The sequence below is a fragment of the Eriocheir sinensis genome, chromosome 14 (genome assembly GCF_024679095.1).
Source record: "Eriocheir sinensis breed Jianghai 21 chromosome 14, ASM2467909v1, whole genome shotgun sequence".
NCBI lineage: Eukaryota > Metazoa > Arthropoda > Malacostraca > Decapoda > Varunidae > Eriocheir > Eriocheir sinensis.
In genome coordinates this window covers 16,762,546-16,787,328 of record NC_066522.1, presented here as the reverse complement: position 1 = coordinate 16,787,328, position 24,783 = coordinate 16,762,546, and the positions used below count along the sequence as shown (strand labels likewise).

At 41.4% G+C, this 24,783-nt stretch overlaps 1 protein-coding gene across 6 annotated transcripts in view; it reads left to right on the top strand.

Annotated features, from left to right (window-relative positions):
- The window catches only part of LOC126998570 (la-related protein 1-like), a 44,252-nt gene extending 19,868 nt beyond the window's left edge, over positions 1-24,384 (top strand). The window contains exons 1-18 of one of the 6 annotated variants that reach the window (XM_050860380.1): positions 1-148; positions 11,341-11,762; positions 11,918-11,998; positions 12,564-12,774; positions 13,282-13,553; positions 13,819-13,943; positions 14,400-14,589; positions 14,814-15,399; positions 15,601-15,644; positions 16,072-16,304; positions 16,576-16,891; positions 17,082-17,231; positions 17,580-17,800; positions 18,506-18,684; positions 19,168-19,312; positions 19,529-19,772; positions 21,316-21,549; positions 21,977-24,384. The exon at positions 1-148 is cut by the window's left edge and continues 54 nt beyond it. In XM_050860380.1, the coding sequence (XP_050716337.1) occupies positions 142-148; positions 11,341-11,762; positions 11,918-11,998; positions 12,564-12,774; positions 13,282-13,553; positions 13,819-13,943; positions 14,400-14,589; positions 14,814-15,399; positions 15,601-15,644; positions 16,072-16,304; positions 16,576-16,891; positions 17,082-17,231; positions 17,580-17,800; positions 18,506-18,684; positions 19,168-19,312; positions 19,529-19,772; positions 21,316-21,549; positions 21,977-22,345 (4,029 nt within the window). In that variant the 5' untranslated portion in view covers positions 1-141 and the 3' untranslated portion in view covers positions 22,346-24,384. Of the gene's footprint in view, positions 222-7,780; positions 7,830-11,340; positions 11,763-11,917; positions 11,999-12,563; positions 12,775-13,281; positions 13,554-13,818; positions 13,944-14,399; positions 14,590-14,813; positions 15,400-15,600; positions 15,645-16,071; positions 16,305-16,575; positions 16,892-17,081; positions 17,232-17,579; positions 17,801-18,505; positions 18,685-19,167; positions 19,313-19,528; positions 19,773-20,015; positions 21,267-21,315; positions 21,550-21,976 lie in introns of those variants that run through there. The other 5 variants (XM_050860378.1, XM_050860379.1, XM_050860376.1 and 2 more) reach the window with 5 other exon arrangements.
- The last annotated feature ends 399 nt before the right edge of the window (positions 24,385-24,783 follow it).

Here is a 24,783-nt window from a genome sequence, read left to right as displayed (position 1 = left end):
ATTATTTCTAACTCCTCCTCCTCCTCCTTCCTTTCTCCTTTCTCCTCCTCCTCCTGACATCTCATCATTTCACTTTACATTTCTCCCTTACTCTGCTTCCTTCTCCCTCCTCTTCCCGGCGCCCCAAGAAGCCACAGCTGGATGTCCGGTCAGCAAGTGTCCTCAGTGTCCGTGTGGTGGAATGTTGAGCTGTGTCCACGTCCTGTCCAGTGTCTCCATAAGTATGTCTGTCTCTGCGGGAAGGTCGTGGGGAAGGAAGGGAGTGAGTGAGTGCGTGCGTTTCAACAGACTTGCAGTGACCGGCCTTGACTGATCTCGAGAGGCGTTTCCTTAATAATTGCATGCAGCGTTCAAAGACAAGCGAAGGTGTCTGAAGAAGTGCAGCGTATGATTTAAGTATTTCCGTTCCAACAACATATACATCCCTATTCATAAACGTATTAACGGGCTATTACACTGGGCAAATTTTCTGTAGATCTTTAATAAAACCACGATTTCTCCTAGCGTAGTTCTCATTTGTTTCTTGTTATTGCTGTTGATCATGATGGTGAGTAATACCGCCGTAGCTTGGGAAGATCGTGGACACGTCAGAAAACTACGGAAATTTGAGAACCACGCCAGCGGAAATCGTGGTTTGACTGAAGATCCACGGAAAATTTGCCCAGTGTAATAGCCCCTTTAGGCTCCCATTACGACCACTTCCCAGGGCCACAGAGAGGATTAACCGGGTTCTCGTGGGTGTTTTCCCGTTCACGGTGCAGAAGTCGGGTACAACTATCACTAGGATCACAGAACACCATCAAAATCCCAGCAGCTTCCAGGAGAGGCTTTCTAAATAGGCGAACTTTGGTCCCGGCACGTTAAAAAATACGGGCCTATGTATTGTGGAGCAAGGGACAGACGCAGACGCCAGACGGAGGGAGGGGCGGAGGAGCGAATTCCAGGCGGGAGATGACGAGCAGGAAGAGGGAGAGAGGAGGTGGAGGCTGTTCAGGGAAGTCCATGCAGGGAAGCCCAGACGTCTTGGGAAATTGTTAGGATTTTCCCAACCAGCAACACCCTTATGAAAGAAGTGTATTCGCGGCGAAGGAACGCTTTGAAGGCTGCCTGCTCTGATTTTTTATTTATTTATTTCTTTTTTCTTTTTACGAAGTGTTGAGTGACTGACCGGTTTGGTTGCTAACTATTCCCATCGTGGGGTGCGAAGGGGAGAGGGGAGGAGTATCGAGGGCAGCCGGTTCACACACACACACACAAAAAAAAAAAAACTAATGAACGTAACTGCCAATAGTACATGTGACCTGGACGAAGAAAAAGAGTCGTGAGGCACCATTAAACAACCCTCCCCCGTCACTTCCTTCAGGACAGATACTTTGGCGCAGCTACACATGGCGGCAGCTCTTTTTGAACCTGTTTATTACCATCTGTTCACCCTCAGTCCTTATCTTTACATTTACCTAACTCCCATTCAAGGCTTTTTCATCGTATATACGCAGCAGGTACAGGAGAGCTATTCAGAACCTGTTTCTTACCACCTGACCTCCACCCTCCCATATCTTACCACCATTGAAGCTTTTAACCATATATATATACGCAGCAGGGACAAGGCTGCTCTTCAGAACCTGTTATTTACCATCTGGCCGCCATCTTCCCTTATCTAATCCTATATCTAACTACCAATTAAGGCTTGAAGCGTGTATACAGCAGAGACAGGGCATTGCAGTGATGGCTTGTCAGGAGTGAGTGAGCGAGTGAGCTGCTGTTATTTATTATCTCTTCACTATCCCCCCCTTATCTAAACATATACCTAGCTACTATTTGAGGGTTTGAATCATGTATATACAGCAGAGACAGGGCATTGCAGTGATGGCGTGTCAGGAGTGAGTGAGTGAGTGAGTGAGCTCCTGTTATTTATTATCTCCTCACTATCCTCCACTATCTAAACATATACCTAGCTACTATTTGAGGGTTTGAATCGTGTATATACAGCAGTGATGGCGTGTCAGAGGAGTGAGTGAGTGAGGTAGGTGAGGGGCCAGAAAGACAGTACAGGCCGTGTGAAGGACGCTGGCCAAGGTCTTGTGGCCACCGTGGAGTCATACTGAACCCCTGCCAAGGTCCGCACTTGTCTGTCCACCCGCAGCTGTGTGTAGTGGGGGGGAGAGAGAGAGAGAGAGAGAGAGAGAGAGAGAGAGAGAGAGAGAGAGAGAGAGAGAGAGTTTGTGTGTGTGTGTGTGTGTGTGTGTGTGTGTTATATGCTGGTCACGTGGTTTGGTTAGGGTGGTTGGTTGTTAGGTGCGCCTAACACGATCTCGTCTAACACCTGTGGCCGTTACTCATTAAAAAATCACCACTGCGCGGTCCTCAGGTGTAGACATATGTTATTACCTCAGGAGCTGCCTTCTATACCACCACTACTATATCTATCTATCTAATTTTATGTATCTTTTTCTCGTATTATCTTTTTCCCTTTCTTCTTCCCTGTTTATTATCCTGATATGTCCGTCATTCTCCTCTCCTTCCTTCCTTCCTTCCTTCCCATCCTTCCCTCATGCTTCCCTTCCATCCTCTTTTTCCTTCCTTCCTCCCTATATTCTATCGTGGTTTCCTGCTTTTGTTCCTCCTCCTTTCCCTTCCATCCTTATTTCGTTCCTTCTCCTCCATCTCTTCTCTTCCTTCTTTCCTTCCTTCATCCTTTCCTTCGTGCCTCCCTCCCTTCGTTCCTTCCTTCCTCTGTCACTTTCCCTTCCTTCCCTTCACCCCCCATTTTTTTCTTCCATTTCTCTCCATCTTTCCCTCTTTTTTTTTTCGTGTAAATCCTGCCACTGCCGCTTAGTTATATTTCAAAGCATTTGCGCAAAGGAACGTGACATTTACGGGTTCATTTCATATTGCATCTCATATATCTGTTTGGTATATTGGAGCGAAGTGAGTCAGAACATGGAGGTGGTGGTGACCTGGGGCAACACGATGACTGGTGCGGGAAGGCGACAGTTTCTTGTGACCTCACGCCGCGGCTCTTGGAAGTCGATTTCTCTTTGGAATGCTTGGTGTCAATAGCGGCCTTGGACTTGGCTCTGACTCTCACTCGATAATTTTCTTTTCTTTTTTCCTCATGACAACATCAAATTTGGTGTTCGCCGAGGAGCTGTACTGAACTAAGGTTGTGGTATATATTGAACGTCATCGTCTGCTTGGCATCACTGTTTCTTACAAGAGAATGGCGAAAAAGAGAACTTGGCTGCCTGGTCTTTCCAATTCCGGCTTCGTTGTCGAAAAATATATTAACGAACTATTTACTCTCCTTTAACATCTTTATTCAAGCTACGTATATTCTCGAGTCAAATGTGAATGCAATTTGCCTCAGCTCTCCATTAAGAAGCAGCAAAGAAGATTAATGACTATACTTACAGTTTAACTAAAAGCTGTTACAGTCAAATGTGAATGCAATTTGCCTCAGTATTCCATTAAGAATCAGTAAAGAAAATCTAATGACTCGAGGCGGAGCTGTCAGGTGTGTGGCACGTCACCCTTGAGTGCTCACGTGTCGCGCCGGGTGCCTGAGTTACGAGGGCAGGTAGCACACGTGTAGGACAGGTGTTAAGGCTCCCACATATGCGACGGCCGCGTTCCTCATCCTCTGCATGGAGACGCTTCGTTTCATTAGAGCCTTTACGACAGCCGTGCGTCACCCCGGGCTAAGGGGGACAGTGTTGACCATACGATTCACTCCTATGTTGACCAGCGTGAACACTGTTGTCAACCTGTCATCGTTGATTAATCATAGGTTCGCGAATGCCTTCAGAGGGGCACTGGGGGGGGGTTGAGGCGGCCGGTGAGGGGGTTGAGGCAGCCGGTGTGGTGAGGGGGTTGAAGCGGTTGCTGCTGGTTCGTGGAGCACGTGATATTCTGGGTAACCTACTCATCAAAGATAAAAGACAGTTTGGGCACTTTCTGGGTACAGGTATTCCATGAGGGAGTCTGCAGCAAGGGGTACAAGTTAGGCAAATTATGTCTCAAGGCGATCGGAGAAATTGGATTACAAGTAGGTCACATATTGAAGGATGAATGAGTACTTGTAGGCGGAAAGAAGTGCACCACTCCGCCAGGTTACAGGTATTTCAAAAGGGTGTCTGCAACAAGGGGCACAGGTTAGTGATATTCAGTTTTGAGGTAGCAGAATTTGGATTACAAGTTGGTCACGTATTGAAGATGGAATGTGAGGACCTGTGGGCGGGACGAATTACGCAGGTGTGAGGTTATGCAAATGTGAGTTAATGCTTCAAAATTGAGGCTAGGCGGAGTTACGGACGGGGAGGGCGGCTGGTAAATAATTAGTGCTCGGGGGCTGCCACGTGTAGGCCGCGTGGCGTCATGTGTCCCCTTATACTCTCGTGTGTCCTGGTGTAAATATAAATAGGTGCTCTGGGGAGATGCTGGGGGTAGGGGAGACACGTTACACACTAATGCGAGGGTAGTCATATGATAACATGCAAGTTTTTTTTCTCCTTTTGTAAGTTCAGAGGAGACATACCAACAGGAAAGAACAAGAGAGAGAGAGAGAGAGAGAGAGAGAGAGAGAGAGAGAGAGAGAGAGAGAGAGAGAGAGAGAGAGAGAGAGAGAGAGAGAGAGAGAGAGAGAGAGAGAGAGAGAGAGAGAGAGAGAGACCTACAGCATCTGCTTATGTTTATAATGTAAAGCATGGGTCTCCAAACTTTTCAGTATGAGGGCCACATTATACATTTGGCACGTTTTTGCGTGCCACAGGAAAAAAATAAAGAATCGTCAGTTTCATAAATTTAATGAACTCAAACTAAAGCAAAACAAATGGAGGATATAAAAACAAAACTTGTTGGCAATAATCAATGTAAACCAAAACTATACCTTCCTTATTTTTTATGCAACCACATTAATGTGAGGGATAATATATACTGCTTTTTTTATTTCAAAACCTCATTGGTCAGTTTTCAAATTTGAGGAGTCAAGTATAAGAATGGATTTCAAATGTTCATCAGATAAATTTGCTCGATAGTTATGCTTGACATAGTTAGTTTTGGAAAATGTTTGCTTACACAGGTATGTCGAACCAAAAATGGACACAAAACTACAAGCAAGTTCCTGCAAATTTTGAAACGGCTCTTCATTAATCAATAAAACTCAGATCAGTTTTTCTTCTTTGTACTTGTCTGTAAAATCTGTCACCTAACTGGAGATAAGTAATTTCCATTTGAAATTGATTTGAAAGATTTTCAACATTGCAGTCAAATGGAATTTGAAAGCTGTATTTTATTTCTCTGGCATCAAAATCAGAGAATTGCTCCTGAAAGTACTTTTTCAAGTCTAAAATTATTTAATTTGCAAGTAAGGAAGTAAATTCGACCTTACTTTCTTCATGAAGTTTTCACAAAATGGAAACTCAGCAAATTTTTGAACTTTCACCTGGCCTTCAAGTGACGTAATTTTTGCTCTGGATGCTTTGACATGGGCAAATAAATCACCAATCAGTTATTTTCGCCTTGTAACTTCAAATTCAAGTGATGCATATGGCCTGTCACATCTGCTAAAAAATGCCAATTTCCAAAGCCAGTCACCGTTTGATAACAGTGGGCCGGATGTGGCCCCCGGGTTATAGTTTGGAGATCCCTGCTCTCGAGGAAGCTCAATTAAAGCGTAGTAGTTGATATACTCCAGTTATGATTGAGGGTTTAAGCATATTTTTCTGGCAATGGGAGTTTTTTTCTAAAGTAAATATCTGTCGTGTGTGTGTTTGTGTGCTGACAAATGCAAATCTGATTGAAGTAGCATAACAATTTTGCAGTACTACGAGTAATGCGTTGATGTTCCCTGAAGAGAGTCGCTATCCATCGTTTTCATTTATCAGTTGCCTATTTTTGCGTGCATTGTGTGCATCACTCCGCGAAACTCGGGGCGAGAGGCGGAGGTGGCGGCGGTGCGGCACGAGTCATGGGAGAAAGTTGCCTCGCCCCGCCGCGCTGCGCGCTGAGCGCCGGAAGGACTGAAAAATAAAAAAAAGACTAGTCATTGAGGAAATTACTAATAATCAGGGGGAAAAAAATAACTGGAAAGAATGTTTAAGGAACTAATAATGTGGTATACGACTGAGTAATGTTACCAGCTCGTTTACCCGATAGTTTTTTTATTTTTTTTATTTACAGCAATGAGGTAAAATTAAAATGATTACGGTAACTCAAGGCAGATTAATAGCCACGCACATACACGCCCGCCCCCCCCCCACACACAAACACACACACACACAAACACACACACACACAAACACCAGTGATGGGCGTAGGGTGGGGGTGTTGTGTTTCCCGTGTCGAGCCAAGCCGTCCCCAGTCAGTTGTCTGCCAGCCGCCGCCTCGCTGCTGCTGCCCGCCCGTTTAGGTATGGTCACGCCTCAAGAATGTCAGTCCATTCATCAATACCTGAAATTTGTTAGCGCGTTCTGACATTATGAAGCAGATCACCGTGGAAGTAGGCGTGTCTATCCTTTCTTGCGTCATCCTCGATAAACATAGATGTGTACTTTACAGCAGGTCATAGTAAATCATTTTAGAGGCGGTTTCGGAAGATGAGTTTGTTCAGTCCTCTTCTTTTTAGTCATTGTAACTTTTTTATTGTTTAGAGAAAATAGGATGAAATTTATCCCGGTGTGCTTTAGTTATAGTAGGTACTTTGTCATCGATAAGTTTTGGCATGCAGTACACTTCCGTAAAATTGTCAACACTTTAGATGGCTTCGTTTATTGAGTTTGCCTTTAATTTGGTCCTAGAGCTTCTTTGGTTTTGTATAATCTTGATAGTTGAAATGTCAAAAAGGAAAGTCTTGGAGGGACTTATATGACACACACACACACACACACACACACACACACACACACACACACACACACACACACACACACACACACACACATATTCAGTCTTCAATATTCGTGACAAGTGTGGGCTGCAAACCTTAGGCGCCGCGATGTGAAGGATGTGTCATGCGAATGTCTTCCTTTTTTTCCGTGTGTGTGATAGAGGAGGTGAGTCATCTGCACCCTTATAAAGTTCATATCATTTTTACTTTCACACACTTTCACATTTTTCTGCTGAACTATAAAGAAAAATGGTTTGTAACTTTGTATATTCCTCGAAGCCGTTTTTATTGTTGATTTATGTGAATTCATTTAGGGCCGTAATATAAGACATTTCGGCGCCCATGCAAGAACACATACCAACCATTTAATTACTCACGGATACGACCAGGGGATACGATGGCAGCTCATACACCGCGAAACACATGGGTCGTATTACAAGACATTTCGCCGCCAAAGAACACATATTTGACAAGGCTTTCGTCGGAGTTGTGGGCATTTCCAGGAGTAGTTGTATGACCCTGGTGGTAGTGTGACCCTTCTTCTGTACCCTGAACCTCAAGAAGCACTCATTAGAACCCCATTTCCAGGAGTAGTTGTATGACCCTGGTGGTAGTTTGACCCTTCTTCTGTACCCTGAACCTGAAGAAACACTCATTAGAACCCGACTGACTCCCTCCTTAGCCTTTAGAAATAGCTGATGTGAGAAGCGAACGTGTCTAACAATACCAACCTTAGTATTACCAGTTTATTGTTAATTAGTTTCGAAAGGCAGAGTGAACCACCGATACCACTGATCCGAGTGAACCAGTAACGGGGTTCATGAGAGGGGAGCAGCTCAGAGAGAAGAGGCTTACGGGCGAAGGCTCAACTACAATATATATAGAAACATTTTTAAGATGAACCCCTCGTGAATGAACACACGTGGCGCACCGAGGCCGTCCCCTAGTGCGTAAGGTGCTTCTGTCTCATTATCATTATTTTTATTGCAGGTACTTGTTTTTATTTATTGCTCGTAAACGATCGTGTGTTGCGGAGTGACTAGTCAAGCTAAACATAATCTTCCCCTCTGGTCCTGTTCGATGGTCCTTCACTTGTGTTTATCATTATTTTATTTGTATTGGTTTCGTTGTTATTTATTGTTTGTAAATGATCGTGACTTGCGGAGTGCCAAGTAAGGCTAAGCATAATCTTTTGAACGAAACAATGGAGTCCATAATCCTTATCAGTATCATTATTCAATTTGCTTTTGTGTTCATTTGTTGTGGGAGCAGCAAGTAGCGGGCTTTTTTAAATTGTTTACTTTTTTGTGTGCCCTTGAGCTCTATCCATTGTTGTAAAAAAAAAAAAATCGTGCGCTGCGGAGGTAAGCATAATCTTCCCCCTGAACGAAACCAAAGAAATCGAGGTCCTGCACGGCGGCCCTACACTTGTATCCACCGGGCTGCAGTGCGGCGAGGCGGCGAATGGCTCCCCTCCAACCCGCGAGCGGCTCCTAGTACACAATTAGAATAAGTGACAACGAACGGCACATTGCCTCTTCAACGCGTTACTCTGTGCACGCCGATCCCCGGGCCTTTACAGTAAGCTACGCCCCGTTCGCTCCGTGTTATTTAAGCCCAGTTTCTTTCTAGAGTTACACAGTCTAGATCCCGTGTCTTTTTCCAGCGTTACACTGTGTACGGTAAGCCCAAGTTCTTTCTACCGTGTTACACTCGGGCCCGGGTCTTTTTTTCTAGCGTCACTATACGATAAGCCGTTTTTCGTAGCGTTACACTGTCTGTTTAGAGTCCAGGGTCTTTTTCTCGAGTTACACTTGGCCGTATGCTCGTTCCCCGATGTTTTCCTTTCTAGCAGTGATGCCAGATCGAAACCTTCCGCGAAACACTTATCTGGTAACACTGCGATCTAGAGCTTTTGGTTAACGTTATTAATTTAAGTACAAGCCACGTATTTTCATCAGACTTATTTTCAGCAAAGCAGCCTGAGCGTTCCATAATCTTTAAAATAACTGGGCTGCATGAGGTCACATTCGTTGACTTCAATGCTGTCTGTAGTCACATGGTCCTCCTCTTGTACGCAGTAACAAGAACAATAGGCTCCCAAGAATAGCTTTTTGCACCCTGTATGGAAGCGTTTGTGGCTAAAATTCTTAATAATAGGCCAAAAGCATGCGAAATATACTACAGTGGGTTGGCAGTTTAAAGCTCGCCCGTGAACATGTTGTAAGCATCCTCTGTCCTTTGTACGCAAGAAATCTGAGTAACTTCCCTATATAAACTTTCCTGCCCAGCACAAGGATGATTATCGATGTAGTACTTACCTCATGAACGAAATATGGATGAGAAAACAGTCGAGTCCACGGTTCAGTTGACGACATTGTTGGAACACGGTGTTGCCGCTTCCTCTATGTAAAAAGCGTATTGCTTGAGCAATTGAATATTTCGCAGTTCTACCTCCACTTTTGAATAAACAAAATGTACTTTTTATTCTGACAACAATTCTCGCTCATACGTTTCACTTAATAGAACATATTTTACGCTGTCAGTAACCGTGACAGCTTGCAGAATAACATCACAACTTTAATTCGCTTGAACACCAAAGTCTTATAAACGTGTTTGTATCTGAAAATTTTCCTCGTATTCGGGTCAAGGTGGACTGAAATTCACGTATTTTACGCCAATGAGAATATACTAGCACTTCATCGTACATAAATGACGATATGATTCCTAATTATGTCTCAAGGAAAAGGTTCAAGGAAGGTCTGGAGCTAAGTTTTCCTTGAGTTGGTAGAAGCGCATGCGGCTAACTGTGTACGGTAAGGTCATGTTCTTTCCCGAGGTACTTATTCGGATATTATAGGTTACTGACCACCCACAACGTACCCGCATTACACGTCACGCAAAATGTTACAAAATTTAGTGTAACTTTGTCATAAAGCATGCAAATTCGGTAACAAGATAAATTAGAAAACTTGACCACGGTCCATAACTATACTCGGGCTTTTAATTCGAATCACAAAGTTCAGAGAGTTAAATTACATGCGCACTTGTGAAAGGCCAATATATAAGTGCTTCAGGCATGGCGGTGCTGCGGGATCATGGCCACGCTCAGCCAGCGATCACGAGCGTCTGTTCATCATACCTAATTTCGCTTGTGGTTTCTGACGTCAATTACACCGGAACGTATCGTGGTATGGGCATCAAGGGGCATCACTATAAAAGTTCTCCTCCGCCAGCACAGACGCAACTCGTAAGGAATTAAACTGCTCGCTTCTCTGCCCGTATTTTCCTTGCCACTTACTACTCTTGTTACAACGTCTACGATATTATTTTTGTTCCTTCTTTTCTTGGCTAGGCAGCTGTTGTGGGTTAAAGCATCTTAGCGGAGTTTGTGAGCCCGTGTGCAGTGGCGGCTTGTCAGTGTCTCGATGCTGGGTGAAGGATGTGCTCATATAAGCATTGAAACACGTACTTGCTCTTTGTGGTTGTTTAGCAATGAACTGCAGCTTTACGGGGATGGTCGTCGTCAGATCAAAGCGAGACGAGGAAACACGTGGAAGGCGTTTTAAAACCCCTTGAGTACCAATTATAGACTGACGACTGAGTGCCAGAAGTTGTTGTTGTTATTATTACGCCCTTGGATGTGCTGGTCTGCGGGAATTACGAAATGCGCACTAAATATTTTCCACTGCCGCCATTCCTTTTTGCTTAAGTTTCAAGTAATATACAGTTTTGAGGAGCGGCACTTCGTTTTCAGTGACTTGCTACTACTAAATACTGTAATGTATCGTGATACACTGTTATGATTATTACATTCATTTATAAATACCGTACATTGCTCAGAAATAATACCGGGATGAAAAAAAATAATTCCGGAAACTTGGCAAATTAATCACTGCTTGTCGTTGCCTCGGGCCCCCACCCTCCCCCTCTTATCTCCCCCTTATTCCCCCTCCCGACTGACACCGACTTTGTTCCTGTAATTAACACCGCTGAATGGGAGTGGTAACGGTGCACGCGGCGGGGATGACTGTGATGATGCTGTGATGCGTTTTGTCATTACGCCACAACATGGTGCGTCACTGTCATGCTCTTCATGAGACATTCATGCCACAGTTTGCACCACGGCAAGCCACGTCGATACATCCTCACATTTGTACTGTGTGGCGTAGAGAACATCCTCCCCTACCAGGATGTACTGATACCACCTGATGATAAAAGGCAGAGAGAATCCATGTTGAGTGTTTACATTTATTATTGTTTATTGTTGCAAAAGAGCAGTACAGCAGAAGCTTACTAGGAAGGGCAAAATTAGCACCTAGACTTAAGGATTGGTATGATTACATATCCATGCCATTTTTACATGTTTTTAGGACATTTTGAAAACAGCAAAAAATGGGCTAAAATACTGTTAACGTAATTTTGATAGTGTTCATAACCTGTAATTTTTCTTCCAGGCAAACGTAATGAGAAGTCAATACCAGTGGTGACTGTGACTGGTGCAGCTACGCCACCTGTTGCATCACCAGCACCAGCTTTGCCAGCACCAGCTTTGCCAGCACCAGCTTTGCCAGCACCAGCAGCACCCACAACACAGCCTCCAGTCTCTTCAGCTCCAGCTCCAGCACCAGATGCTTCTGCAGTGCCTGTTGTTGAGGCAGTAGTGGCAGTGAAAAGCCAGGCAGTAGTGGCAGTGAAAAGCCAGGCAGTGAAAAGCCATCCAGTACAGAATACCCAAGGCCACTCTGCACCTGACCCTATGCCAGCTGAGCCATCTCCCAGTGACAACAGTGTCACCGACCCAACCCCAGCACAGGCAGCCCGCAACCCACCCGCTCCTCACTCCACCAACAAGCAGGAAGAGAAGAGCAATACAAAGGTTTGTATGGATGGGGTACATAATAATTCAGTTGCTATCGTGTTTGCAAAAGGTTAATTATTTCAAACTACCAGATTATAAGACATCTCTGAATATGTATGTATAATAATCTTGAATGGTTGTATTAATATCAGCTAATCATTGCCTTGTTTTAGGATGATGGCATCAATGACAAGACAGACTGGCCAACCCTTGTGGAGGTCCAGCAGGCTCAAGAAGCAATACATTTGCAACAGGTGGGTTTTCATAAAGTCTGGGGTTTAAGTCAGAAAGTTAATTTGGAACTATCCATAAGCCTGTGTGGTGGGATGCTGAGGCCAAGAGAGAAGTGAGTGAAGGAAAGATGAACGGAAAAATTAACACAAAATTCAGAAAGAAGGAAGGAAGAGCGGAAATGAAAATGTGGGATATCATGAGTTTGTTAGAAATGCCAATGAGGAATTTATCACCATGAAAGATATAGCATTGTAACAGTGTGCAAGAATAGCATGTAGTGGTGGGGATCATAGTCTCCTGTTTCCATTTTTACATTTTGTGAATTTATTGTCACTGATGTCTCTACCATTTTACATATTCCAAACCAATAATAGGATTTCAGTTTTCACCAACCTGGGCATCCTGTTGTGGGCATTCTAAGTACAGTTTCCTGACAGATTATTTAATTTTATTTCTTACTTTGCAACTTTTAAGATTAATATTTCATTGAGAGTTTAAGGAAGTTAGAATGTTTTATTTAAGTCAATTCTGTCCATAAAGATTACTGTACCCAGCATATCTCCTAAGTTACATTACCTGTTCTAGACAACAAAGTCTGAGTGGCGAAAGAGTGAGGAGAGGAAAATAAAGGATACTGACAAAGAAATTGAGAAGTCTGAAGATTCAGGATCCCACGACGATGACTCGCTTAAGGAAAACCGAGAAGCGTCGGCTCCCCAGACACTCAACAACAACAAGGTTCAGCAGACCAACAACACTCTGTCAACCAAAGCCACCAAAAACAAGAAGAATAAACGTGAGTATAGCGCCCACTGGCACGGTATTTTTAGTTGAGATGGAGTGGTGTAAAGATATTGAATGATTGCTAGTTTGATAGTACCAGCAGCTAACCAAAATATCTATTTGTATTTTATTTATTACAATTCAGGACTAGTTACCTATCATTTGTAATATAAAAGTAAATTAAACTGAACACTGTACTGAGAATAATTAACAAAATTTACATAGTGCTGCAGCAAATATGTTGGAAATGGTTTTCTCAAGGATGTATCAGTCAGTATTAGTACAGTTGTAATTGGTGCTGCAGATAGTGATTGTTCGTCATGCTCTTGGTCATGACCAGTGCTCACCACATTCAGGTTTGTGAAATACTGTAAAATTGAAGAAAAGAATGTTAAGTGGGTGGAAGGTGTGATTTATTCATGTTCTACAGTAAATGATTCTTGTTTTCATTGAAGGATTTGTTACTTCAGAGTTACAGATTTTACTGTGTTTAGTGATAATGTTTATTATTTCTTTGTAGTTAAAAAGCAAAACTGGAGAAGACTAGACATTCCACCTCCAAAGAGAGAGAAAGGATTTCGGCGTGATGGTCGTGGCCCAGACTCTGCTGACTGGAGGGCTGATGCAAGGTCTGCAGGCAGTGCCTTGAGGGGCCGAGGTGGCCGCGGAGGCTCTCTAAGGGGTCGAGGCCGAGGTAGAGGAGCAGGTCGTGGAGGCACAGCTGTCGGGGGGGTGAGAGGCTTCCGAAGCCCATCGACTGAGCCTTTTGAAAACTTCATAGAGTATTCAGAGGTAAGGAGATTTTATTCACTGTGAGACATTAATATATATTCAGCAGGAAATAGAAAACAGAGAAACTTGTCCTGAATTGTCAAATCGAAGTGTTATTCCAATGGATTTTTTTTTTAATTTGATACTGGAGGGAAACATAACACTAAATTTACATTCTTGACACTCAAAAAATGTGAAAGTATTGAGCAAGAACCATGTCTGTATTTATTTGTAACACCTGTTTCCACCATGGTAATTGAATCTACACCCTAACTCTTATTTCCAGATTCCAGATTACGTACTACAGGACCCAAATCTTATGCAGTTCTTCGTTCCTAATGTTGGCTTTATCTTCCCTGAATTTGTTCCTCAAGATGAACTTGCAATCAAAGATAAGATCAAGAAACAGGTGTAAGTATTATTTGCATGGTCTTATTCATAGTTTGCTTTGTGATACACTGTCTTTGATGGCATGTAAGGCCCTCCTTTTCCTGAGCCTCTAAAAATGGCCCTGCATCTTTTACACTCAAGGTCAGGCTCAAGAGCAGGCTTTGGGTTGCTGGGAAGCAGTGGTTTGGATCTATAGTACCTCAAAATTATTTCCCAGACTCCTTTAACTTATTAGCATTTTTTTCTGAGGTCAGGAAAAATCACTGCATTGTAAGGGTGTTTTCTAAACTGACGATAGCTATAGAAAATTATTGTGATTTTTAGCTTGTAATATCCCCAATTCTTTACATGTTTAAAGTTAATGTCAGATTAGGGGACTTGAAGTGATACTCAGACAGCAGCCTGCAGCCAGTTGCTTGAGTAGACACATAAACAATACATATATTAATGAATTATGACTTTTCCTTTTCTTTTCAGGGAATATTACTTCAGTGAAGAAAACCTAGCTAATGACATTTTTATGAGAAGAAAGATGTCCAAGGATGGCTTCATTCCAGTTTCTCTCATTGCTTCCTTTAATCGAATGAAACAACTCACTCAAGATGTTAAACTAATTGTAGATGTTTGCAAGACTTCTGAAAAGCTTGAAGTTAAAGATGAAGTTTGGGTTAGTATCTTGAACATTTGTTGTGTACTATGTGTATCATATTCCTCAGTGTTTGAATAAAGTTTCATATAAGATTTTTTTAATCATTAGTTTATCATAGATAACATGTCACATACTTTAACATGAAAAGACACTACTTTAGCCTCTTGAATGTTTTGCCTGTAATAAGATGGTTACCCATCATATATTATACTGTATGATTTTTACTTTTTCCCCTTTTCCAGTTACGCACGAAACATGAACCAATGAAGTGGCCTTTGGAGGATGCAGCTGTTGGACCCCTCCAGGCCCTCCTGGCTTCAGCTCCAGGTGGTACTTCTCAAGCTGCCATAGATCCCATGTCACACACACTCCAGACCTCCATAGCCAATGATAAGAACTCACCTGCTCCTACAACCAGTGAAACAGTCTCTGATGCTATCACTACCACAACTACTACTTTACCAGATGCCCCCAAAAGTATATCCTCCACAACGGATAACACTTCAATTCCTAAGGCTGAATTATGCACACCAAATAATCCTTCTTCCTCTAGTGATCATCCGTCATCCTCCACAGCCAATAGTCTTCCTTCTACTGCCTCTAGTTCTTCCCCTCCAACCACCATCCCCACCAGCAGTGCTTCTGACACAGTTACAAAGGAGGATCCTCCAAGTGAAAAGCCTGTATCCACACCCTCCAAACCCACAGCAGTCATGGACCCGGAGGTTCCAGAATTCACTCCTCTTCAGAGTGAACTTGATCCAGCACAACCAGAATTCATTCCATCTGTACCACAAGCTAAGAATGAAAAAGCCACTGTACCTTCAGGTATGTGTATTAGGTGTTTCTGTAATTCAAATCATGATTTTCTAGGAACTATATTTTGTTTGTTTGTCAGAATGACTTGGTAATGAGTAGACAGGTTGTATCTTACCAAGATATGTATGCTAACAACATTAATCCACAGCCATGAATTTTAGATTGTTTCCTTAAAACACAGATTCAAACACTTTTTTTTTTTCATTTCAGAAAATAGCAAAAAAGTAGCTCCGAATGGAGACGACTGGACTGAGGTAAATTCTCTGCAGTTTGTGTTCTCTTGAGGATAGCCAATAGGTGCTCCTGCTGATATATATGTTTCTCTCCACCTTCCTGGATCGCCCTCTATTGTTGTTATTCAGTAGCTTTAATGCTCTGTGTTGAGGGTCAAATAAGCATGCTATTGGTACACCACCCAGATCCCTGACACATTCTTTATTACAGAGTCGTCATTATAATTGTTTGTCTTACTAAATGGTTCTTCAATATTCTTTAAATCATACTCAGTATATCTTACCCTGGTTGTCTTCTTTACGTATCAGAACAATCACTATTTTGTCCCATCTTAGGAAGAGTCAGCAGTGCGCAGGTTATTAACCACTATTTTTTGTCAACATTTGATTTTATCCCCCTCTTCAGAAGAAATCAGTATTTGGAATTAAATGATTATTCCTTTCCCAGGTGAAACGAAAAGGTCGACTAAAGCGGGACACTGAGAGTAAAGAGAAGGATCTAAAACAGTCCAGCGAGGCCAAAAGAGAAAAGTCAAAACCCAGTCGGAGCAGCGCAGCGCAGGAGCCACTCAACTTCAGTAAAGACACCAGCAAAGACACCAGAGAAGAGTTAGATTTCCAGTTTGATGAAGAACTTGAAGTGTTACCATCGACAGGAAGACAGCACGACTTCAGTGAATGGTGAGTAGTGCACACAAATATCATTTTAGAATATACTGTCATCTGTTCTCTGCTTTCATGGTTAATGTTTGATCTGATGTTCATATTAGCTTTTCACTATGGCTTCAAAAATGAGGGTAAAAAAGATGATACAGATAGATAATTGTAGTTAAATAGATTGATAGATAAATTGTTTCTAATAGGCTATCTTCTTTATATCAGATTATGCTTATTTCACCATCCACAATTGATTGGACTTGTCTTAAAAATGCTTAAAATGTTTCTCCCACAGGTCAGATGATGAAAGTGACTATGAAATCAGCGACCAAGATGTGTATAAGCTTCTCATCGTGACCCAGTCTCCGCCCTCCGCTGCGGGTGCCAGTGTAGGTGCCAGTGTAGGTGCCAGTGCAGGTGCCAGTGCAGGTGCCAGTGCAGGAGCAGCTCCAAGCACCAGCACCGCACCCACCACACGCCCTCCCAAGCATGGTGGCTACGACAGGACGGGAGACTGGACATCACGCACCAAGATTACTCAGGAATTGGCAAAAGTTATCAATGATGGCCTTTACTATTACGAACAAGACCTGTGGGAAGACAATGAGTGGGTGAGTGGAAATCTACGTATCCTGATATGTGCCACTGTCATAGGGAGGTGCATACCCAGGGTCTCCACTGTTGTATCCAATCCAGAATGGGTCTATATTGCCAGACTTTTGTTCAGCGAGTATCCATTGTGCAGATGTATTTATGATTAAAAATATGAGATGTAAATAAAAATTATTTTCTGATTTTCAGTTCCCACAGTCAAGGACCACGAGTGGAGGCTTGACCCAGCAGGTCACTGTAATCAGCCAAGAGGTGATGGATTCATTGCAACCCAACAACCCACCTGTCCCCGCTAACCAAGAGGTCCCTCCCCCTCCCCCTCCCCTGCACCTTCTTCAGGTATGCTAACATGTTGGTCTTCCTTCAACCATCTTAAAGCAGTGGTGGGAGAAGAGACTAAATGCTCCTCTTATAGCCTCCCTTTTAACTTGAGTGAGTTGCATGTTGTTAAGGTAAGGCGGCAACACTGCTGCATGGTAGTGTAACGCTTCTCCTGTGAGATTCGTAACCGATAGATGTCTTTCTAAAAAAGTGATACAATTGGAATATTGTTTTTTCATCCCTGATTGAAAACTAAAAATATTTAACAATTGTTTTATCATTCTTAGTTCTTGGTTTGTAACAGATCTCTGAAGTAGGCTTATTGTGCCTCCTACTTTTTTCTTACTCATGAAAGTTTCCATTCAGGGAGCGGAGGATCCATATGAAGACATTGTTCCGCCAACTCCAAAGACACCAAGATCAAGAAAGGCAGCTCGCTTCTTCCCCGTGGTGAAGGATAAGGCCAATGTAGATCAGCGGACACCTCGCAAGAAGAAGACGCGTCATTCCCACAACCCACCAGTGGAGAGTCATGTGGGCTGGGTCATGGACTCCAGGGAACACAAGCCACGCACAAACTCAATCAGGTGGGGTGTGTGAAGACTAGTAGTGTAACACATCATGTGTTAGGCAGGAAACGGTGGTTACCCCTACAACAAGCACCAATATACAGGTGAATGGTGATGTGCAAGATTTAATGGTGGTATTGGGTTTAAACGTGATTAACATAACCATGTCAATAGCATTCTGAAAGAGATAAAAGTAGAAGTTGGATGAAGCAGTCTGGAGGTAGGTGGTTGCAGATGGCAGACCGGTATTTTTGAGAGCTGAGGATGAGTTGTAGTTGTTGGAAAAAATGTTTATGTTGATTAGAGCAAAAATAAGTTCAAGAGAAAACATGCCAGAGCTAATTTTGTTATGCCCAACAGGAGTGGAGATGCCAAGTAAAACAAATTAGATAGCCTTGGGGGAATGTAAAGGAAATAAAGTAGATACAAGCTCTAGTGCATGAGCATAAATTATGAGCATGAAAGGATCGATAAGACTGAGAGAGAAAGTACTTTTTTTTATTTTGGCCCCCAGGCAGACTGACCCATCTTGGAAAAGCTTAGTGCAAATTCTTCATAAAACTTCATGTACTTGATTAGAATTATGTCCTTTTGTTAGAGTATATTGAGAGACTATTTGAGTGGAAAGTGAATCAGTTAAGTCTGGATCTCATCTCGGTCCAATAGTGTATGCATGAAGATTTACCGAAGTTGATAATAATTCCTGTGTATTTTCCTTTACAGTGATTTGAATGCAAGTCCAAATGAGAATCAACTTTCTGGTAGCTTTGGTAGCAGCTATGGGTCCTACGGGTCACTGCCAGGCTCCCTCCCCACCTTCCAACACCCTTCGCATTCTCTTCTGAAGGAAAATGGATTCACGCAGCAGGTTTATCACAAGTACCGGGCCAGGTGTTTGAAAGGTGAGGACAAATAAGATAAAATATAATGAATGTCAACTGAAAGCATAATTTTTAAAATTTTTATAATACAATATATTATTTTCGTATAGTGGAAATATCACTAAAAACTGCGACTGTTGTTTGAAGAATGCAAGGGATTACTGGAGCAGTGCCAGTTTTTCTTCAGTGCAGATTTCATTAATAAATTAAATGTATAGGCCAGAACTGATCTATTGGAAGTACAAACATTGTGGGGCAGTGCCTAAACATTTTAGCATAGTAGTTTGTATGAACAAAGTTGTTGCTGTTCATGAAGAAGAGTGATGGGGAGATTTACTCAAGTTGCTTAGTTAACTTATGAGGTTAGATATCGCACACACTATTTCTTAGGAAATTTTATTTGAATAAAAAAATCATAGCTGCAAGTTGAACTATGAGTGTTTAGATCATTGTCTACTACCATTGTTGAAAGTGCTGACACCACTGTTCACGATTGTTTTTCAGAACGCAAAAGACTCGGCATCGGCCAGAGTGCAGAGATGAACACACTGTACCGTTTCTGGTCTTTCTTCCTTAGAGAACACTTCAATAGAAAAATGTATGAAGAGTTCCGAAGACTAGCAAATGAAGATGCCAAAGTTGGATACAGGTAAAGTTTTACATTCCTGTTTTCATTTTTGTCCATTATTTATTAAAGTCCATGTGGACTTCAAACATGATTTTTGGTGCATTCATGCACCAGAAGCATGAGAAGTAAGAGGGAGGTGAAGCACAAATGATATCATAGAATGATATTACAAATTGATCTTTCTCACTTTACTTTAACTATATAGCATTGTTTTACAAATCATCTCATTATTTACAGATATGGCCTGGAATGTCTCTTCCGCTTCTTCAGTTATGGATTAGAGAAGCATTACAGAGATGAAATTTATAATGACTTCCAAGAAGAAACTATCCGAGATATGGAATATGGGCAGCTTTATGGACTTGAAAAGTTTTGGGCATTTCTCAAATATTATAAAAATGGTGGGAACCTGATTGTACAAGACCGACTGAAGGAGAGAGTAGCAAAATACAAAAGCATAGAGGACTTCAGAGTTGAAATGGTAAGGATTCCTTTTTTTTTCCAGCTTACTGACTAAAAGTATCCCTCATGGCATTGGTGATGTATTTTAACATGTAAAAAAAACATAGTAAATATGTTGTATTTGTCAATTGGTGACCAGCATTGTAACATGACTTAAGTTTTTGGAATTAATGCTGGCTTTGAGCTACCACTTCTGCAGCTACTTCTGTCAGTACCTGTACCTTTTCTTCCACGTGATCATATTCTAATTATCTGGTTTCAGGCTGGCAAATGTTTACATTTTTCCCTAAAAGCTGAGCACGTCAGAACTGCAGGGTTTTTTGAGAGAGGGTCGGGAAAGAAAACGTGAAACTAGGGGAGAGGCTGTCGTTGCGTTGTCTGCATCATTGGCTATGTGTTCACTTGCTACTCTCACTCGCTAAAATTTCCTCCAGGGTGTCAGTCTGCCTTCTTGACCTCGTCTCTAAAATAAAAATTTCAAATGTCAAAAATTTCTTGATTCATAGGCTTAATTTTACTGATTGGGTAAGGAGGTAACCTGTAAATTTTCTTTGCTAAACTTTCTTTCAATAAACGTAAATTTAAAACATTAACCCTTACAGCCCCGCTGCCGTCTATATCCGACACCACCGTCTCCCTTTACTTACGTGGCTTGTATGGTAGCCAAGGTTTTTCAAACTGGAGACGTGGTAGCTCTCTCTGTCTCTTTCAGAGAGAGCATTGCCTGACTCCTGCCACACCCAGCCACAGCCATAGTGAACTCAGCACACCCAAGTGCAGTTCTAAATGAGCAAAAAAGAATGCTAACTAGACTATATCAAAAACATTTTGTGTTTCTTACCTATTATTACCAAGATGACAATGAGTGACAGTAAGATCAACAGAGACGCAGCAATAAAAGTGAATGTATGGTATAAATTTACACACACAAATAGTATATATTTAGTTATTACTATAAATTTTACACAGTTGTGCATGTACATAATCAAAGAGACAATCATACTGCTTAGAAACATTGCTAAAGCAAGAATAATACAGCGTCAGAATGGCACGCAAGATGAGGGAGGTCACACAGTAGTGCTCTCCATAACCATCCCCCACAGAGGCAATGATAAGCCAACATGAGTGTTATACACCTTTTACCCATAGTTTTAGATCATTTACAATTGATTTATGCAAAAAAAAAAAAAAAAAATTGATAGGGGCTGGGGATAGAGGTGAAAAAAAGCTCAAAATAGCGCGAGGCTGTATGGGTTAAATGGTTTGTTAAAGAACTTTTATGTCAGTATTTATTGAAATGTTCAGTTTCAGGTAATTTTGGTCTGTGAATTTTAATATTAGGGGAACAAATGGTTGTTTTGATAATTCACTAAATTTGATTTACAAATAGAGAAGTACAGAGTGGAACAGGCCTGGGAGTCATGTGGCAAGTGCTTATGTGATTGATACTTTATGTACATAAAGTTAAGTAAATTCATGGAGAGGTAGTGTTAGTTTTGTTATAGGAGCTGCTCTAATCCATCATACCTCTTGAAGACTCATGTTCTTATTCAAATTTTCAGCCAGAAGAATATGATGCAGCAAAAGAGGCCAGAAAAGCTCGATCCCGCACAATATCAGAAAATGAAAGCTCTGCGATGGCAGCCCATGACGACTACCAAAGATATGGCAGCGGTGGGGTGAGGAGACGTGAGCGGCGAGCCTCAGAGGGTGACGGGGACCCAGGCAATAGAGACTACCACCCGTATCACCATGCCAGAGTCAGGAACAGCTCGGGGGGACACAGCTTTGCCAGGGTAAGACATCTGCAGTGCATTTTCTTTTCATCGTCTCAACGAGAGATTCACTCAACATCATGGTGAAGTAAAAACTGAAGTGCCTGGTGTGCACAGGTAACTGGGATTGTTGTTGGAATAAATAGTAATGATCAATCACTACCTTGTGGAAGGGGAAGAGATTAACATATACCTGTGGACAGTAAGTTTAAGCATGATGTATTGGATGTGAGAGAATTCTTTGATAATTATGACAACTTTGCCATAGTAATAAAATGAAGGATGAGAGAAAATTTAGATTAATGGGAAATAGAAAGGAGGGAGATTGCCAGTGGTTAGGACAACTGAAATAGTAATTGGATATGAGGTGTATGGAAAAGGTGAAAAAAATAGTAGTGCATGACAGATAAATGAGAACTTATAATACTTGCTTTTCATCACTTTGCAGGTCAGTGGATCAAGAAGTAGACATGCAAGTGGACAAACACATTGGCAGAGAAATGATGTGACTGGTAATTATAGGAAAGCCAAGCAGATTCAACACAAGGCTAATGCCATGTCTACAAATAAAGTTCCAGCCCAGATGAAAGGTAATGATAGCAGCAAAGCATTCAGTCAGTCAAAGCATAAACAGGATGTTCCAGGGAAGACAGAAGCTTCCAAAAATTCCTCTAAAACCACTGTACTAAATACCACAAACTCTGATGCTGAGGCTACAGGAAGAGCAGCTGCATCGTCAGGCTCTGTACCGACTCCCATCATAAGGCCTAAAACAGACCCAGTTCCAGTTCCTCCTTCACCCAGCACGAGTATGTAGCCTTCTTTCTTCCCAAGCTGTAAGCCAAGTCACTTTTTGCCAAAGTGAATAAATGCATAAATGAGTGTACAGCTGTAGAGCCAGAGTCTGCCACAACGGGAGAAATTATAGGTATGACTGAATTAGTTTACTTTCATTTAGTACTTCAGTTTTACTAATTATCGACTCACTCATAAAAGAATGCTTATTTTTATATTTTTAGAAGCCATAAATTGTTATATTCCAGATATGCAAATATCCAAATATTAGTGAAATTCATAAAATTGCTCATACTTGTTAAATTATAACAAATCAATCATATTTGCTAGTGATGGTGAAAATGATGATGACTGTAGCTGTGCTGCTACAGTCCAGTCATCAGGTATATTTATTTTTTTTTTATTTGCTGTGAAGTATTTTAAACATAGAATAGGTTGAAGATTATATTTGTAAATATTTAGGTGACTTGCTCATTACAGAATGAGTAGTGTACTATACTGACATGACTTGAATGACAAAATAGATTATGGAAAATTTTTAACTGTGTTGCTTGCAGATGTCGTCAAGGCATGCCCATAACGTTATCATTCATTAGAAATATACCTAGCTTTAATGGTAACAATTGTTGTGGTGGGTGAAATTGCATAAAAATAGTGAAAACCCCTTTGTGATATTGGAAGAGCAGAATGAAAGGTGCCCTTGCCCTTGAAGAGCATGTGTTACCAATGTCATGCAACTAGAGACATTTTTAAGTCAGTGGATTGGTTGAATGTGCATGGTTCCCTTTGCCTGATGGCAACAAAGGTAAATTATCTTCCTGTTACGAATTTAAGAATTTAAAATTTAACATGGCCAGTGGTCTGTGCCTTACTCAGTACCTCAGCCAAGCTCGGATATGAAAAGCCTTATCCACCAACACTGAGGGACATGACACTGCAATTCAAGCATGAGTACATGCATATTCCCTTAAAAAAAAGTTTGAAGTTTTATCCAACTCGATTTAATAGAACAGATGTGATGAGTTGGTGCTCACTTTGTTATGATGTCTACTTTTGAAATTAAAAAAAAAAAAATGGAATGTTTTCCATACTGTTTGGAGAGGTTGATTATTACTTAGGTTTATTTTTCTAATGTGTGTAGACGTTTTATGTCTATATATAGCAAGTTTTGAGAAAGTTCTTATTTGCCTTTTATCTGCTGTGACTTTTCATCACTTATATTTAAAGCTTTTTCATCCCATAGTTGTTCTTTTGGCAGTGGTGTTTTATGGGGAATGTGCATATAGTTCTTCCCAAATGTATATAGCTGTTTGGTATGCCTAAAACTTCAGGTAGCAAAGTAATGAGGTTACTATGTAACTTCACTGTAATGCTTGTGTTGGGGGGAGGGACGAGGGGCTTGTATGAGTGGAGAATGTGCACCATTTTTTGGCATAAACTTGGTTTGTATGTGTGTAAAATGTCAGCATTATATATTACGTATGTATGTATAAGCAAAATGTTTGTGTTCGTGATATCCTGATGGTGCCACTATTTAAAATATACAAAACTGTGTATCTTTGGCTTAATTCAATTTATTTGGGCAAATTTCATAAAATAAACTATACTACTGCTCTAGAATAGAAGAGGTAGAGTAAATGGGGTTAATAACTGTTATTGTGAACTTTATATCATTATTATTCAGATGGCAATGTGGTTTTGTTTGTTTCATAAAACAGTATTGAAAAACTAAAAAAAAAATGCATTTAGTCTTATTCCTGACTTAAGATTGGCATACTTAGGAAAGTACAAAAAAAGTTACTACGTTGTTTTGTGTATAACATTGCAGATTGTGTGTTACAGGAAAATGCATTACAATTACTTTTAATTATGATAAAGCTCATGTACGGTAAGGTATAGGGTTACTATTTTGTTATGTTGGGTCATGTTGTTTTCTCATGTGAATCACGCCAACGTGAGTATACAATGTTATTTGCCATTTTCACTTGTCTCATAGCTTACTGAAATAACATAAGAATTGTAATTTCATAAAATATAAAAAAAGACTTTAAATACATCAAAGTGTTGTCATTAACATTATCGTTGCAGAGTGAAACAAACAATTGATGAGGTGGTGGCAAGTTGAGGAGTGGAAAGGCAGCTGGTGTCATGACAAGGGTCATTTGCAGCCTATGTCATTCTCTATAAGAGGTTTGATTCAGTGCATCGTTAGGCACTCTGGGATCTCATGTGACTGGGGGAGTCATGCATGGATTGGTTGTTGATACTGGCCTGTATCCTAGGAGTAAATGCTGTGAAATATGTGGGAGAGGGGGGGGGTATATTCAGCTTTTTTTTTTCTGTGTACACGTGAGTGAGGCGGGGTTGATTCCTTGCCCCATCACTTTTCAACACTTGTAAGAACTGAGAATAATGCAGAGCTATGGACCAAAGTCATTGTGGTACATGCATGTTGGCAAT